We start from the raw sequence: 15,359 nt of genomic DNA, 5'->3' as shown, positions 1-15,359 counted from the left end.
TTTAGTTTATCACTTTGTACACTGCCCCCACAACCCTTCCTGCTTTTTAAAATTTAATTGTTTTGAAACAGAGTCTTATGTATTCCAGGCAATTATTGACCTACCCCTAACCCCCAAGTGCTGGGATCATTAGCACGAACCAACACACATAGTTTACTTGATGCTGGGGATCAAGTGCATGCTATCAAACCCTGTACCACTTGAGTTGCACGCCAGACCACCTTCTTTCTTATTTAATCTCTGTCCTCCCACCGTGTCCAAGTCATTACTTATTAGGTTGGACAGTGTCTGAGTCCAGTGACTATCTAGTTTGATAAAATAATCTGTTGAATGTTAGTAACATTTGATCCCCTTTCTCTGTGCTTTACTTTTGTGGGCAGCAGGTGGGAGTTATTTAATTGGGGACAAGGAATATCAGTATTTTTTAGCTGGATAAAACAACTATTTTTCACCTCCCCTGCATGTGGGACAGGGGCTGACAGAGGGATCTGAGGTGTGCTGATACCAGAGGAAGTCCTCCAGGGAACAGGGACAGATGGATGGCTGCTTGGCCACAACATAGTCTCGACCATTCTGACAGACGGATGACTTCCGTAGCCGTAGGAACTGCTCTTTATAGCCCAAAATGCAGCCATCTTTGTAATCTCCGGGGTCAGTGGAGTGTGCCAGCCATGTGGTATAGTCATTCTCTTCACCTAAAGGACAGACAGAATGTTCAGGAATCGGCATAGCACACAGCCCACCCACAAGAGAGAGGCTGCTGTCAGGTTCTGGGAAGGAGCAGGAGGGAAGGCCTGTCTGATTCAATCTCTTGCTTCAGTTTGGAGTTGCAAACACACACTCACTTTAGTCTAGAACCCACTAGCAGTTGCACTTCCTCATAGCAAAAGAAGACTCTCTCCATTTAGCCTTCTGTGGGGGCATTAGGAGAAACCTTTGTTTTAAAATGAGGCTACAGGGAGCACTAGAGTCTTCCCAAACCAAGAGGCTGCTATCTGTCTTGATGGCCTGGCCCTCAATCCCGGGAGCTGTCAGAGACAAGCAGCCATATTTCCCAAATGTTGGCCATTTGCTTAGCATAAGACACCAACAAGAGCCCAGGTTCAATGTTACTACACACACTTGGCTTCAAGCAGAGGGGAAAACAGCCTCTTTTTAGCTTTTCTCTAGAGCCCCCTGGCTCTCCGACTGCTGACATCTGCATCTGCTTTAGCATTCCCTGTCATCTGCTCCTAGGAAAATGCTCCTAGGTTGGAACCTAAAGAGGGTTGCCTGGTTTTTTTGTTTGTTTGTTTTTTTTGTTTTTTTTTTTTTTATCTTCTGAGACTGGAGGAACAGCAGTGAGCCAGTCTGCTAGGAAACAGGTGTGTGACAAATATTTTAATGATCTTAAGCTTGAGAGCTAATGTAGAATTCCCTGTTGAGGGTGAACTCAGAAGCCAGCTCTGTCCATCTTCTTTACTGCATTTAGAAGACAAGGGCACTCAGGTTACAAATCATACTTAAATGTCTTATAGAAAAAGGAAGTCCAGGCCCAGAGCCCTGCATTACAGGGGCTGCAGGGTGAACATGGGAGTCGCCCATCTCTAACATGACTCCAATAAGCCCTTGCTTGTATGATGCCGACAGTGAACACAGGCACCTTTCCCCCAGTTTTCTTTTAGTCTCTATCTCTTTCACTGAGACACTATACTGGGTGTGCTGTCACACTCTGGGAGCACCAAGTGCCAGACACTTCCTTCCTAAAGTCCTTCACACCTGCCCAGAGGTCTAGAGTCTCAGCAAGGGCTCACATCTAAACTAAACCTCCATGTAAAACCCCTCCCCCTTCTGTGTTCCGAGTAACAGGATCAAAGAGAGGTCCTTCCACACACTCCCTCCAAAGCTCCCTTTCCACAGTCCTAAGAGGGACCCCCACCATGTCACAAAATCATTTTAGAAAAGCAAATCAAAACTATGTCTCATAAATGATACAAAAGATCCCTCCTTCAGGGCACAGCTACACTGTCTTATATGGCAGCCACTGTCTTATATACCCCCAGACCCACCAAGCATGGCTGGATGAACTGAGACTTGCTTAGGGATGCTGACTTAGAAGAAAAAAAAAGTGAACAATCAGTAATCTTTCATATCACTCACGTGTTGAAATGGTAATGTTTTGGACATTTGCGGGTAATTCCACCACCTTCTATTTTATAACATAGCTGACAGAATAGTTTAAATTATACAGATGCCCCTTGTATTTCCTGTGGACAGAGCTAGCCCCAGGATTGTTCTCCGTTCCTTGTATGGAGTGGCCGCTGTCGCCTTTCATATGCATATGCATCTGATAATCCTGGTTGAAAGAGATTCCTCCGAATGGCTTATTTGGGAAAAGGAGTTTACAGAGTTCTGGTAGGAAATTCCGAAGGAGACACTCACAGTTGCGCTCAAGGATGTCTTTGAAATCAATTGTGTAGGAGACCCACTGGCGGGTAAGGAAAGACTCCGTGAATCCCCAGATGCTGATGTTCATGGACCTGGCTCCCGGCTCGGAAGCCAGCCCGGTGAAGTAGACGGGCTCCTGACTGAACACATAGCTCTGCCAGCACTGGCCTTCGTCTGTGGAGAACCTGAAACCCGAGTTCGAGAGGGATCATGACAGAGGACCAGCATGTACTGGGAGTATCAGGAAAGCCACCTAGACCAGGGGACACGCTTGTATTTACAGGGTGACTAATGTCTGAAAATTAATTTCCAATACCTCCAGTTAGCAGGGTATGAAAAAGGATTCCCTCATAGAAGGCATGGAAGAGAACACCTCTCTCGAAGGAAGACAGAGGCGTGGCCAGGTAAGAATGAGTTTCTAAATTAGTAAGCTAATTCCAAATTAATAAGAACTTAAAATAGACTTGAAATACCTCACATTACTTTATGACATGTGAACTTAGGTAATTTCTAACTCAGAGTGCTTGGGCATGTCTACATTTTGGACACTGGAGAGAAAGAAGATCAATATTTTTCATTTACTAGTGGGTGTGGGTGTGGAAGGGTTGTTTTTAACTGACACCATGTGCATTCTGAGAATTGAACTCTGATCGTCAGGCTTGGCAGCAAACACCTTTATGTACTTAGTCACCTTGCTGGCCCAAGAAAAATAGTCTTAAAAAAGGTGATAAAATATATAGCTAGGAGGAGTGAGAGGGAAAGCAGTATGGTCTAATCTGGCTTGCTCTAACATAATCCCTGTGAAGGAGAGCCTTTGCCAGAGTTCTGCAGAATCTAATAAAGTAAATCATGGTCGGTGGCTCTCCCTGCAGTAAGCCCAAGAGCTTTCCCACCACTGCCTTTCATGCAGATAATGTGTGGGGGAGCTGAGAGCATGCATACTTAATCACATTGATAGGACGGTTGCTGTGTTCAATGGCCACGATGATGCCTCCAGAGTCCAGGATGGTATAATAATGCGGTCCTTCTAGCATCTTTGCCCAAGAGTAACCCCCATCATCTGAGATGTACACGTCTGGGACCATCACCGAGATGGCGTCTCCCACACTACCTGAAAAGTAATTGACCGTTAGCATCCATTAGCAATGAAGCCGAGAGGACTTACTGACAAGAGGAAACTTGAGTGAATTTACTAGATTTGTCACCAGGCCTGCTGTAGCAGAATGACGGCCATCAAAGCCTAACTGCTGCTCTGGCCAATGAGAGTCTAAAAGAACCAAAGTTGTAATACAGGAAATTCTATCAAAGGATCGTGTTCTAGTCACCGTAAGGTATACATGTGACACGGCTTTAGCACTGTCTGGGGGAATGGCAAGTTGAGGGACTGCCCAGGTCAGACTGGGCTATTCCCACATTTGTGAGAGACTGCCTTGATTAATGATTGATGCGGGAGGGCCCAGCCCACTGTGAGCCCATCAATCCTCTAGGCAGGTGGTTTTGAGTTGTATAAGGAAGTCAGCTAAGATCAGCCTGTGAACAGGCTCCTCCTGGTCCCTGGCCTGACTTCCCTCAATGATGAACTGTGACCTGGAAGTATAAGATGAAATAAATCCTTTCCTCCTCAACTTGCATTTGGTCAGAGTGGTTTATCACAGCAACAGAAAAGAAACTGGAACGAAACACAAAGCCACCTACTTTTGGGTGTGAGCTTGTGGTGTGTGTGTGTGTGTGTGTGTGTGTGTACAAGCACATGCAAGCTCAAAGGCAGTGCTGTCTCCCTGTGCTTGGTGGCTCAGTCCATAATGGTGAGAGGGAAGGGCTCCTTACCGTGAGCGATGACTATGCCCACGGCATTGGGCTCGGAGAGTGGGGCCATTGGAACATTTAGCTTCTGGGAGATGCTGTAAGAAGCATGGATATGAAGGCTGCACTGTGAAGAGAAACCAAAGCCCAGATTAAAACCAAAGGCTTGATGGTCTCAATCCTTCACAGAGCCTCCCAATAAGACTGCAAATTTAACTCAGACCTCAGCGGGATGATTTAAAAACAAACAAACAATAACAACAAAAATCAACCCAGTAGACTTCACTTAATAAATGTACTGTCTGGCTTTTAAAGTCTACTCTTGGGCATGTTCTCACTTACTCAGCCTTCAGCACTTCTCATCTCGCAAAACTGAAACCCACCACTTTCAAAGCAACAAGACTGCTTCTGTCTCCTGTAGCCTCAGAAACCACTGTCCACTCCTTGTCTCTGTAGACTGACTACTCTAGGGTCCCTCATTCACAGAAATGAAGCACACAGTAATACATCTTTTTGTAATGGGCTCATTTCACTCACAACAACGTTCTCAGGGTCGGCCTTTATTATAGCAATTGTCAGAATTTCCTGCCTGTATAAGGCAAATAGTATTGCATCTTGGGTGTTGGTGGGATGGGGAGTGTATATATGTATTTTTTAGCCCATTCAGCTATTGATGGAGCTGCTTCTACTTCCGTGGCCCCTGTAAATAGTGTCACACAGACGGCTGGCATGATTATATTATTAAGATTCTGGTCTCATTTTTTTCCCCAGCTGGGACTATAACCAAAAGCTTTACACTGATTAGGCAAGTGCTCTACAATCGAGACACATCCCTAATCCTCATTTTTAAATTGTTATTTTGATATTAGGTCTAACTAAATTGCCCAGGCTGGCTGGTTAGGTGGCTGTTCTCCTGCCTCAACTTTCCCTAGAGGTTGAGACAACATACAAGTGAGGACATGCCCAAGCTCGATGATTTTTTGATATGAACCCAGAAGTTGAAATAATGCACAGGTTAATGTTTCACTGAGTACAGATGCCAAAACCCTTAACACTGGCAATGGAATTCATAGCACGCTGTCATTCACCATGGCCAAGGAGGTGGCATCCCTGGAGTGGCAGGATGTTTCTGTGATATGCATATCAGCTTGTGTCCCACATGAACAGAATAAAACCATACAACCATCTCCATAGACAGAGGTGTTTGATAAAAATCAATGTTCTCTGTGGTAAAAAGGAATCCTTGGAGTCTGAGTTAGCAAAGCAAGCTCATTAGACAGGAGGAAGGGGGACAGGCCACACTGCCTAGCTTCGCAGGGATAGAAAGCTGCAGTCATCCAAGCAGCATGGCGCTGCCATGAAAACAGGCAGGCCAGCCAAAGGACAGGACAGTCTAGACCAGACCCACACATGGATGTCCACTTAGTATTTGACAAAGGGATGGAGAGCACATGGGGGAAAGTATGACTTCAATAAAGTTGCTGGGGACACTGGAAATCTACATGCAAAAGAAGGACTTGAATTCTGATTTCATGTGATCTATAAAAATTTACTCTAAGTAGTTAGAGGTGAACGTAAGACTGGAAACTAAAATACTAGCAGAGAACACGGGAAGAGGCTTCGTGAACAGTCTAGGCAGTAACTTTGAATATGATCCTGGGAACACATATCAAAAAGCAAAAGCATACAAATGGAGTCACATCAACGTACAGTGCTTCTGCAGCAAAGGGAACGGCAGAGGGTGAAGTGACGGCGTACAGAACAGACAGTTGCCTGCACACTACACATGGCACAAGGGGCTGCACGGCAAGAGACAAACACCTTACTTAAAAATGGCAAAGAACAAGGCAGCCATTCTTCAAAGACAGCCAATAGCCAGGCAGTGTTTGAAGAAGTGTCTAGCATCACTAATTGTCAGGGAAAAGTGCATAAAACCACAGTGCACCATCACACCACACCTGTTAGAGATGGCTTTACCAAAAATACAAACGGTAACAAACATTGCTTAAAGTTCAAGGAAGGGCAACGCTTGCATGCTGTTGGGGAAAGGTAACTGAAGCCATCTCTACACACAACACTGTGGTGTCTCCTCTAAAATGGAAGACAGATATGCCAGCAAGACTACTGAGTGGTATTTAGCTAAGAGATGACGTTAGAACCTCAGGGTGAAGGGCTGGAGAGATGGCTCAGCGGTTGAGAGCACTGACTGCTCTTCCAGAGGTCCTGAGTTCAAATCCCAGCAACCACATGGTGGCTCACAACCATCTGTAATGCGATCTGATGCCTTCTTCTGGTTTCTGAAGACAGCTACAGTGTACTTATATATAATAATAAATAAATAAATCTTTAAAAAAAAAAGAACCTCAGGGTGATAACTACAGTCTACACGCACTATGGCTTAACTCGAGGTATAGAACCAACCCATGTAGCTTCTTCTTTTTAGTGATCGATTTATTTTTATTTTATATGCATTTGGTGTTTTGCTTGCATGCATGTGTGTGTGAGGGTGTCAGGTCCCTGGAGCTGGAGTTGCCATATGTGGGTGCTAGGAATTCAATCTGGGTCCTCTGGGAGAGCAGCCAGTGCTCTTAACTGCTAAGCCATCTCTCCGGCCCCCAGTCTATGTCTCTTTTGCTAGATGAATGCATAAAGAGAGGATACAGTGCATGCACAATGGGATGTTAATCATTCTCAACAAAGGACAGCCTGCTGTTTGCAACCACATGGATGAGCCCAGGAGGCTGTCTGCTATGTAAAATAAACTAGGCATGAAAGACAAATGCCACATGATGTCACTTAAATGTGGAATCGACAAAACACACTAAACTCATACAAGCAGAGAGCACAGTGGTAGCTGCCAGGGATCAGGAGGCAAGACAGGGAGGGGAAAATAAAATCTTTAAAAAACAGGGGAGTGGGAGCTGGGGGGATGGTACAGAGGTTAAGAGCACTGACTGCTCTTGCAGAGGTCCTAAATTTAATTCCCAGCAACCACATGGTGGCTCACAACCATCTGTAATGGGATCTGATGCCCTCTTCTGGTGTGCATGAAGACAGCTACAGTGTAGTCAAATACATAAAATAAATAAGTAAAATCTTTAAAAAAAAAAAAAAAGACAGGGGGGGCGATATTGGCGAAAAGGTTCTGAAGCTTCTGTTTTGGACAAGTAAGTTCTGAAGAGCTAGTAAGCATTATGGACCGCATCCTGCAAACTGTGTGACATACTTGAAATCTGCTAAGAGAATAGGTCTAAATGCTCGAATCACACATAAGAAAGAGATAGCTTAGTTAACTGATGTATGCATTAATTAGCTTGACTATGGTCATATATCTTACAATGTATACAGACAGGAAAATGTCAAACCATACATTATGAATATATGCCATTTAAATTTATCAACTATACCTTACTGATGCTGAGGGAAAAGCACATGTCAGAAAGTAGGCAAATGTGTGAAGGCAGTCTAACCACTAGTGCCATTCAAGGAGCTCATATGAGGCAGGCGTGTAATATCCACACTTAAAAGACAGGGCTCACAGATACAGATACATATGACCTCGAGATTAGCCTGGTCTACACAGGCCCAGTCAGAGCCACACATGAGATCCTGTCTCACACAAGCAGATAGATCTCAAGTGGTCACAATAGTAAACATTATGTTTTCTTATTTTGCAAAAGGCTAAGCCAACTATTAGTGGAATAAGAATGATGACTGGTTCTAACTGGATGGGCGCCAAGGTAGGCTAGGACTACTGCAGATTACAACCAGCCGGGGTTTAGGGACACAGACGTGGCTTCTGTGAGGACACTGGGAGGATACAGAGGGTGTATAGAGAACAGCAAGGGTGTGTCGGTGGGGAGAGGTAGACAGAGCCAGGCAGGACAAAGCTTTCATTCACAAGAGAGGCTCAGTCTTTACCCCAGTAAAGCGAAACCAAGAGAAGGTCTTGAGGGAGCCAGGGGAGCCAGAAAGCGCCAAGGAGAGAAGAGACTATAGCCCCTGCCTTGGGCATGGTGAACTGGGCAGGGGTAGCACAAACCCAAGGCAGAAGAACAGAAGGATGGAGAAAATAGAAGCAGATGCATTAAGTATGGATACGAAAGGAGAGTGTGAGGAGAAGGTGTCACGCCATGTGAGATTCCCCACAAAAAGACTCCAGGCTGGAGAAGCAGAGGGGCCCTGTGTGTAACAGGTCTGAGAGGAATGTGGGAACAACCAGCTTCACTGTTGTTGAACTAAGTTCTTCCAGGCTGTGCCTACCCACACCTATAATACAGGCTGCTCTTTGGCCCCTGAAGGACTTCCAAGGCCTCACCCCACCATGTAGATCCTTAGCTAACAATAAGTACATCTGTCCATTCTGTCTCCCCTCAGAAATTTGGTAAAACAAATGGTTGTTACTCCATCTTGTTTTTCTTTTAAAAAGTCAGGCAAGCCACAGTATCTTGGCTTCTCCGTACAGTTTCTACTTCACGAATCCTAAGTAAATTCATTATTCTCATTTCTAAGCCTTCCACCTTCGCCTCTGGACCCTGACCAAGAATGAGATTTCATCATGGAAAAGCTCAGCATTGGCAGGAACAGAGCAGGCTGGCTGCTTTTCTGCACACACAGATGATGGTTGGCACCAACAAACCTCATTCTTGTTCTTTGCGGTAGCATCGCACTTGCTGTTCTCCGGCTTCTGCAGATGCTCCCACCGTCCTCCCTGGTCAAAAGTGATCATGCTCTGAATGGAATTATCTAAATGGGGAAAGAGTAACGTAAGCCCAGTGCATTGAAGAAAGAGTGATGTAAGCCCACCCCACTGGAGGCTACTACTCCAGTCAGCCAGCTACAATGGAACTGCTCTTCAGAAACTCCAACCATCCATCCATCCACCCATCATCCATCCATCTCTCCATCCACCCATCCATCCATCCATCATCCATCCCTCCCTCCCTCCCTCCATCATCCACTCATCCATTCATCCATCATCCACCCATCCATCCAATCTCTCCATCTACCCATCATCTATCCATCTCTCCACCCATCCATCCATCATCCATCCATCCATCCATCCATCTATCATCCATCCATCATCCACTCATCCATTCATCCATCATCCATCCATCCATCATCCATCCATCATCCATCCATCATCCAGCCATCCATTCATTCATCCATCCTTCCCTCCCTCCATCCCTCCCTCCCTTCATCATCCATCCATCCACCCATCCACCCATCCACTCATCCATCCATCCATCCATCCATCATCCACTCATCCACTCATCCATCCATCCATCCATTCATCCATCATCCACTCATCCATCCATCCATCCATCCATCCATGTTTACATATAAATGCATATTCTGTGTTGAGCACATTTCCCTTCGTGCCCTCCCCTTCTTACCCACTCCTCTGACTGTGGAACCCCATCTTAACACCTTACGCAGTAGCTCAGCACTGGTGACTATCAGGCCAGAAGAAGGTGTACCACTTGAACAGGATGTCCCAGCCAACCACCAGGAACTGTTGCTACTGAGAAACCCCAAAGCTCTCTCTTATGCTGTAATTTGGATCTCAAAGTCCTTCCTCATTGCCACTGCCCGGGTAGTCACAGCTTGGGTGCCAGACTGAGATTAGGCCAATAAGAGGAAGTTCCGTCACGGGCTGTGTCCATGAAGGGACGTCAGGGTCTTTCTCTTCCAATATCTGAGGCAATGGGCTTCATCTATTACATCTATCACTTCTACCATGATGCGGTGATTCAGACTCAAAAGCAGTGGGGATACCTGGCCACAGGTGGAAACTGCTCCAACTGCGAGCCAAGAATAGCTTTTACAGCTGGGCGGTGGTGGCGCACACCTTTAATCAGAGGCAGGCAGAGCTCTGAGTAGAAGACCAGCTTGGTCTACAGAATAAGTTCCAGGACAACCAGGACAGGGCTACACAGATAAAAAATGCTCTTTATAAACTGATTGTCTCGGAAATTCTAAATTAATTTTTAGTAAATGAAAGTCAATGCATTGATAAGTATAAAGAAGCTAATGTTCATTCTCCTTCACTGTGTGAGGCCTTGGAGGAAAATCTAGGCAGGGATCCTAATTTTTACTTAGTCAAAGACATGACACCAAGCTTATTTTAAGGATTCTCCAGATTAGTTATGTCTAATCCTGGATTAATAACTTCTTTTTTAAACCAAAGTCTAACACTCAAATCCCTGAATCTCACATCTTTTTAAAGGATTATTTATTTATTTTATATATGTGAGTAGTACACTGTCACTATCTTCAGACACACCAGAAGAGGGCATCGGATCCCATTACAGATGGTTGTGAGCCACCATGTGGGTGCTGGGAATTGAACTCAGCACCTCTGGAAGAGCAGTCAGTGCTCTTAACCACTGAGCTACCCCTCCAGCCTGGATTAATAACTTGATTAGTTTTTTCCCCCCAGCATCCATGATTCTATCTGTCCTAGTTAGGGTCACTATTGCTGTGATCTACCGCATGACCAAAAGCACGTTGGTGCGGACAGGGTTTGTCTTACACCTCCACACTGCAGTCCAGCAGTGAAAGAAGTCAGGATGGGAATTCAGACAGGGCAGGACCCTGGAGTAGGAGCAGACGCTGAAGCAGCATGGAGGGAGCTCCACAGGGCTGTTCATCCTGCTTCCTTAAGGACCCAGGACCAGCCCAGGGATGGCCCCACCCACAACGGTCTGGGGGTCTCCCAATAAATTGTAGCATTTTCTTACTTGAGGCTCCCTCTTCGGCTTGTGTCAAGTTGACATAAATCTAGCCAGCACATTATCCCTCTGGTGTCCTTTCTTTTTAAAAACATTTTGAACATTCATTTAACTATTTGTGTATAGCATGCACACCACCATCAGCAGCAAGCACTTCCCCTGCTGAGGCATCTTCCCAGTCCTCCCTTCTGTGTATCCCGGTGTCTCCTTCCTAGGGTCTATTCTCAGTCACAGAGACTGCTGTGCTTTAAGTACAGAGATAATATGCTCTGAGGTTTCAAGTACCTCAACCAGGATGGCAGATGAAGGAAAATTCATTTATTCAACAAATATTTATTGAAAGGTCAGTATGTAAAAACCACTGTAGGGCCCTGGGAGCGTCACAGACAGAACACCTTCTGAGGGACTGGTAGAGACTCGTTAAGAAAAACACCTGCTGCACAGGCCTGAGGAGCTGAGTCTGAGCTTCATGACCCACAGGAGAAGGAGAGATCGATTCCTGAAGGCTGTCCTCCGGGTACACAGGAATGCATGCACGCCACCATCAGCAGAAGCTTATGAAGTGTGCATTCCAGCGGGATGAAATAGACATTAGAGACAGTGCATCTGTGAAATTACACAGGATGCAGAGCAAACGACAAACTAAGGGCTCTGGAAAAACCTTCTGGGCGTCTAAGGTGGACTGGAAATATATACGAGGATGGGAGCGGATCTGAATTTAAAACAGGCCAATAGAGGCAATTCTTGTTCAGAACATAACACAGTAGCAAAGGCCTGAAGGAGGGCTTGGCCTGGCAGACATCTGAGGAAATGGAGCAGCCTGGCAGGTCTGTGAAGGATGAATGTGTGTACCTGGTCCATTTGAAGACTGGCAGGGGGACAGTGTGAGTGCCACAGAGCAAATGAAGGAGACAAAGCTAGAGGTGAGGTCAGGAAGGGGAAGAGGAACCAGTGTCACTTGGGACTTCATAGGCCATTGCAAGTTACGTATGTAAGAGAAGCAGCCCTTACTTCATGCCAAAACATAGACACAGAGAGGCTTTAAGGTCGCTGTCCTTGGACGTAATGTGTCTCCTTACACAGAGCCTCTGCAAAGACAGGCCTACAGGAGGCACTGGCGGATTGTTGGCTGGCCTCGTACTATAGTCTCTCCATAAAAATAGACTGATTCAAGTTCAGGTTCATCCCTCTAGGCCCAACCCTCCAAATACAGAAGACTCATATTGTACACTCGCCAAAATGGAGCCTCCTCTCTTCACACTACTGCTTTGCTCTGTCCTGCTGCTTCTAGAGTACTCTCTTTACACCATGGAGCCACAGGTTGGTGTGTTGACTAGGCCAGCATATAACTGAGGGAAAGGACCGTCAGGTTCCCCTGAAGACCTTAAACTCTAGCCCACTCAGCTAAAGGAGCCAGATCTACGCTGAGCCTCACCTTCTGAGAGTGTGCTTGTTATATAGACTCCACGGAGGGAAGTCACGTTGGTAAAGTCGGTCTCCCCGCCTGTGGTGGTATAGAGATGTCTGTCCAGAGACTTAGAGTAGACAATGCCTCGGTCATCAGAGGTAAAGATTGTACCAAATCCAGTATCTGACAGGAGCAAACAAACAAAAACACTGAGATTGTGAGGAAACAGAGAACAAAACAATAGTTTAGTCATGACTGCCGGGCCTGGCACATGTAAGACTCAGACCTGAGTGTGACTCACGGTCTTTAATTCTAGCACTCATCGTAGAGGCCGGAACACAGGAGATGTTGCATATGCTGCCTCACATAATCAGAAAAGTTCTAATCATTATGTTTAGAAGACATAAAATTGCTTTATCAAATGGCTACGTGTTTCTAAACTGGGCAGAGTGGTGCATCCGTGTAATTCCAGCATCCAAGAGGTTATGGCAGACGCACTGTGTGCTGGGAATCATCTGGAGTATAGAGTGAGTCTGTCCCCATCTCCACAAAACATCAAACAAACCAAAAATGGTTCCTGAATAGTTCCTGGTTTTACCTAGTCACAGACAAGCTTGCAATGTGGTACAGCGGCTCTGGGGAGCTCTGCTCTAAAGTGCTCAGCCACCCTCACAGACTGCCATAGGCACCAGAACAAGCAGCCTTTCAAAGACGCAGCATGCTGTATATAAGATACTAATACACCTCTTGGGGTGAGAGGAAAATTTGACTCATAAAGAGGAAAGGATCTCAGAGCACAGCCCAAAGCGGAAATCTCTACGTGTTCAAGGGTGGGCCACTAAGCGGCTCTTACCTCCAGGTTCATCTACATGCATGAACACCATGTCATCGTTGGCTGCCAGAATAGAATAGAATTGCTCCTGTCCCACAGAGGGAAGCTGTGCCATGCTCCATGTGTCCCCTTGGTCTGTTGACACGTGGATCCTTCTTGTTGTATCCTAGAATAAATGTACCAATAGCTATATTTTAATCTTCTGTAAAGGTGTCATGTCAAGGACGTGAATAGAAACATTTTAAAAACAGTTATATTAATAATCATTTCCTCAGTGGACACAACGGCAACAAAGGGCCAGTGCCAATTCTCAAGGCAATGTCTACGCCCTGCAGGCAATGAGGCAGTCTGCTCTCTCCTGCCTCTCTCTGGGTCCTGATTCTGGTCCTCCCCTGGCTGACATTCCATCTCCTTCAACAGAGCTAAGGATGTGACTGGACCATCACTGGGCTGGCTCTATACCATTTGCAAATACTTGCTTGAAATTCTCAAAATGATGCTTTGATTGGCACTTAAATGTTCCGTGCCTTCAAGAGAGCCCTGGCTTTAGATAATTAATTCAAAGGATTAGATAATTGATGGTCTAAAGCATAAAGATGAAACCCATGCTGGGAGACCACAGCAGACAGTCAAGATGAGACACGCGTCTAAGGAATCCTCCCCATAGCCAAAACGAAGGAAACTGCATGGATTAGAAAAAGGTCAGACTTCACAATTCCTGTAAGGATTCTGGTCAGCGAGTATCTGGCTGGCAAAGGGTCTGCTAAGAAGCACACTAAATCCTAGTCTCTGCTAATTTATTTAAAACAGCTACCAGAGACCAGCAGGCACAGCTCAGCGGCTGCAGCTGTGTGTTTCTCCATTCCCAGTTTCCTTTGTATCTAGTACTTCAAGGAAAGTGCTCCTCCTGTGATCCACCCTTCCAGTCCACTGGGTCATTCTCAGAGTTCACCATAAGTCAACATCTCACTTGAGTTTGCCAAACTGAACAGCGCGGCCTCTGGAAACACCTTCTTCACTTGACTTTTGTAGCAGCATCGTGTCCTGATTTCCCCTACCTCACCCCTTCCTCCCACCCAGGCTTCTCAGCTAGAATCTTCTTTTCTCTGCAACCTTCAGTAGAGAGGTACTTCAGGGCTTGCTCAATCCTCCCATCTCTTCTCTACCTCCTCATTCGTCAGAAGAACGCACCCAGCCACGCGGCTTTAAATGCCATGTAATTTGGGAAGATTCATAAATATGAACGCCAACTTGACATTTCATCTCAGATAGCTAGTAGGCATTTCATAGCCAACCCAGTGAATTCTTGGTTTTTCTCCCACAAACCTGTTCCTCCTATAGCCTTTGCTCTGGCAGAAAACAGCCCTGCCATTTATACAGTTGCTTGGGCCAAAGACTTGGATGTTTCTAGTGGTTTCATTTTTTTCATCTCACAAGGGATGTCTAAGGCACTAGCTCGTCCAACTGGTAATAACATTTAACACACGTAACAATCTCATCCCTTCCCCTCACCCAGTGTTGACAGCCTGGCTCCATCTCCATCTCCTTTGCCCCTTGAATGCTTGACAGTCTTTCGGCTGTTCTTCCTGCAGTTTCTACCCTTGCCTTCTCTCATGCAGAATCTATTATGCAATGTAGGGAAGCATCACCTGTCAATAAAATGCTGTTGGCCTATTAGCTTAGGCAGGAAATAGGGTGGAAGATGTCCAGGTACAGAGAGAGGATTCTCGGGACAGAGTCCAGCTGGGGGACTGAGGTTGCCCTGAACTCTGAAGAAGATGGTTCCATGAAACTGAAGGAGAAGTAACTAGCTAGTTTAAACAGGATACTGAGTCATGAGTTAGCAGAGAATGAGCCAGAGCTATGGGCCTAGGCATTTGTTCACATATAAGAAGTCTCAGTTGTTACTTTGGGGAACTTAGAGGAGAGTAGAGAAGTCCATTGTTGGTTATACTCTCAGGTATACCTGTTCTGCCACAGTGGAAGCTAAGTCCTGATAAGGCCAATTTGAAGAATAAAAGCCCCTGGCTACAGCTGGCCCACCTCCCATGCTCCCCAGGGCTCCAGCTACAGGAGCCACTCTCCTTGGCCACTCTCCTCGACTTCAGAGGCCTGGGGTCTGTCTCTGTCCTTGCTGATTCCACACTTGTTTTCC

The 15,359-nt window shown here is 45.8% G+C and overlaps 1 protein-coding gene across 4 annotated transcripts in view; it reads right to left on the bottom strand.

Annotated features, from left to right (window-relative positions):
• Positions 1-15,359, bottom strand: part of Sort1 (sortilin 1) — an 81,016-nt gene that overhangs the window by 12,552 nt on the left and 53,105 nt on the right. For all 4 annotated transcript variants that reach the window (XM_006233194.5, XM_006233195.5, XM_006233196.5 and 1 more), the window contains exons 9-15: positions 13,226-13,370; positions 12,400-12,555; positions 8,870-8,976; positions 4,255-4,357; positions 3,370-3,538; positions 2,422-2,612; positions 506-695 (exon numbers count right to left, since the gene is read on the bottom strand). In XM_006233194.5, the coding sequence (XP_006233256.1) occupies positions 506-695; positions 2,422-2,612; positions 3,370-3,538; positions 4,255-4,357; positions 8,870-8,976; positions 12,400-12,555; positions 13,226-13,370 (1,061 nt within the window). The remainder of the gene's footprint in view (positions 1-505; positions 696-2,421; positions 2,613-3,369; positions 3,539-4,254; positions 4,358-8,869; positions 8,977-12,399; positions 12,556-13,225; positions 13,371-15,359) is intronic.

The sequence above is a fragment of the Rattus norvegicus genome, chromosome 2 (assembly GCF_036323735.1).
Source record: "Rattus norvegicus strain BN/NHsdMcwi chromosome 2, GRCr8, whole genome shotgun sequence".
Taxonomy (NCBI): domain Eukaryota; kingdom Metazoa; phylum Chordata; class Mammalia; order Rodentia; family Muridae; genus Rattus; species Rattus norvegicus.
The sequence above is the reverse complement of the archived record's forward strand: the minus strand, read 5'-3'. Positions and strand labels throughout refer to the sequence as shown.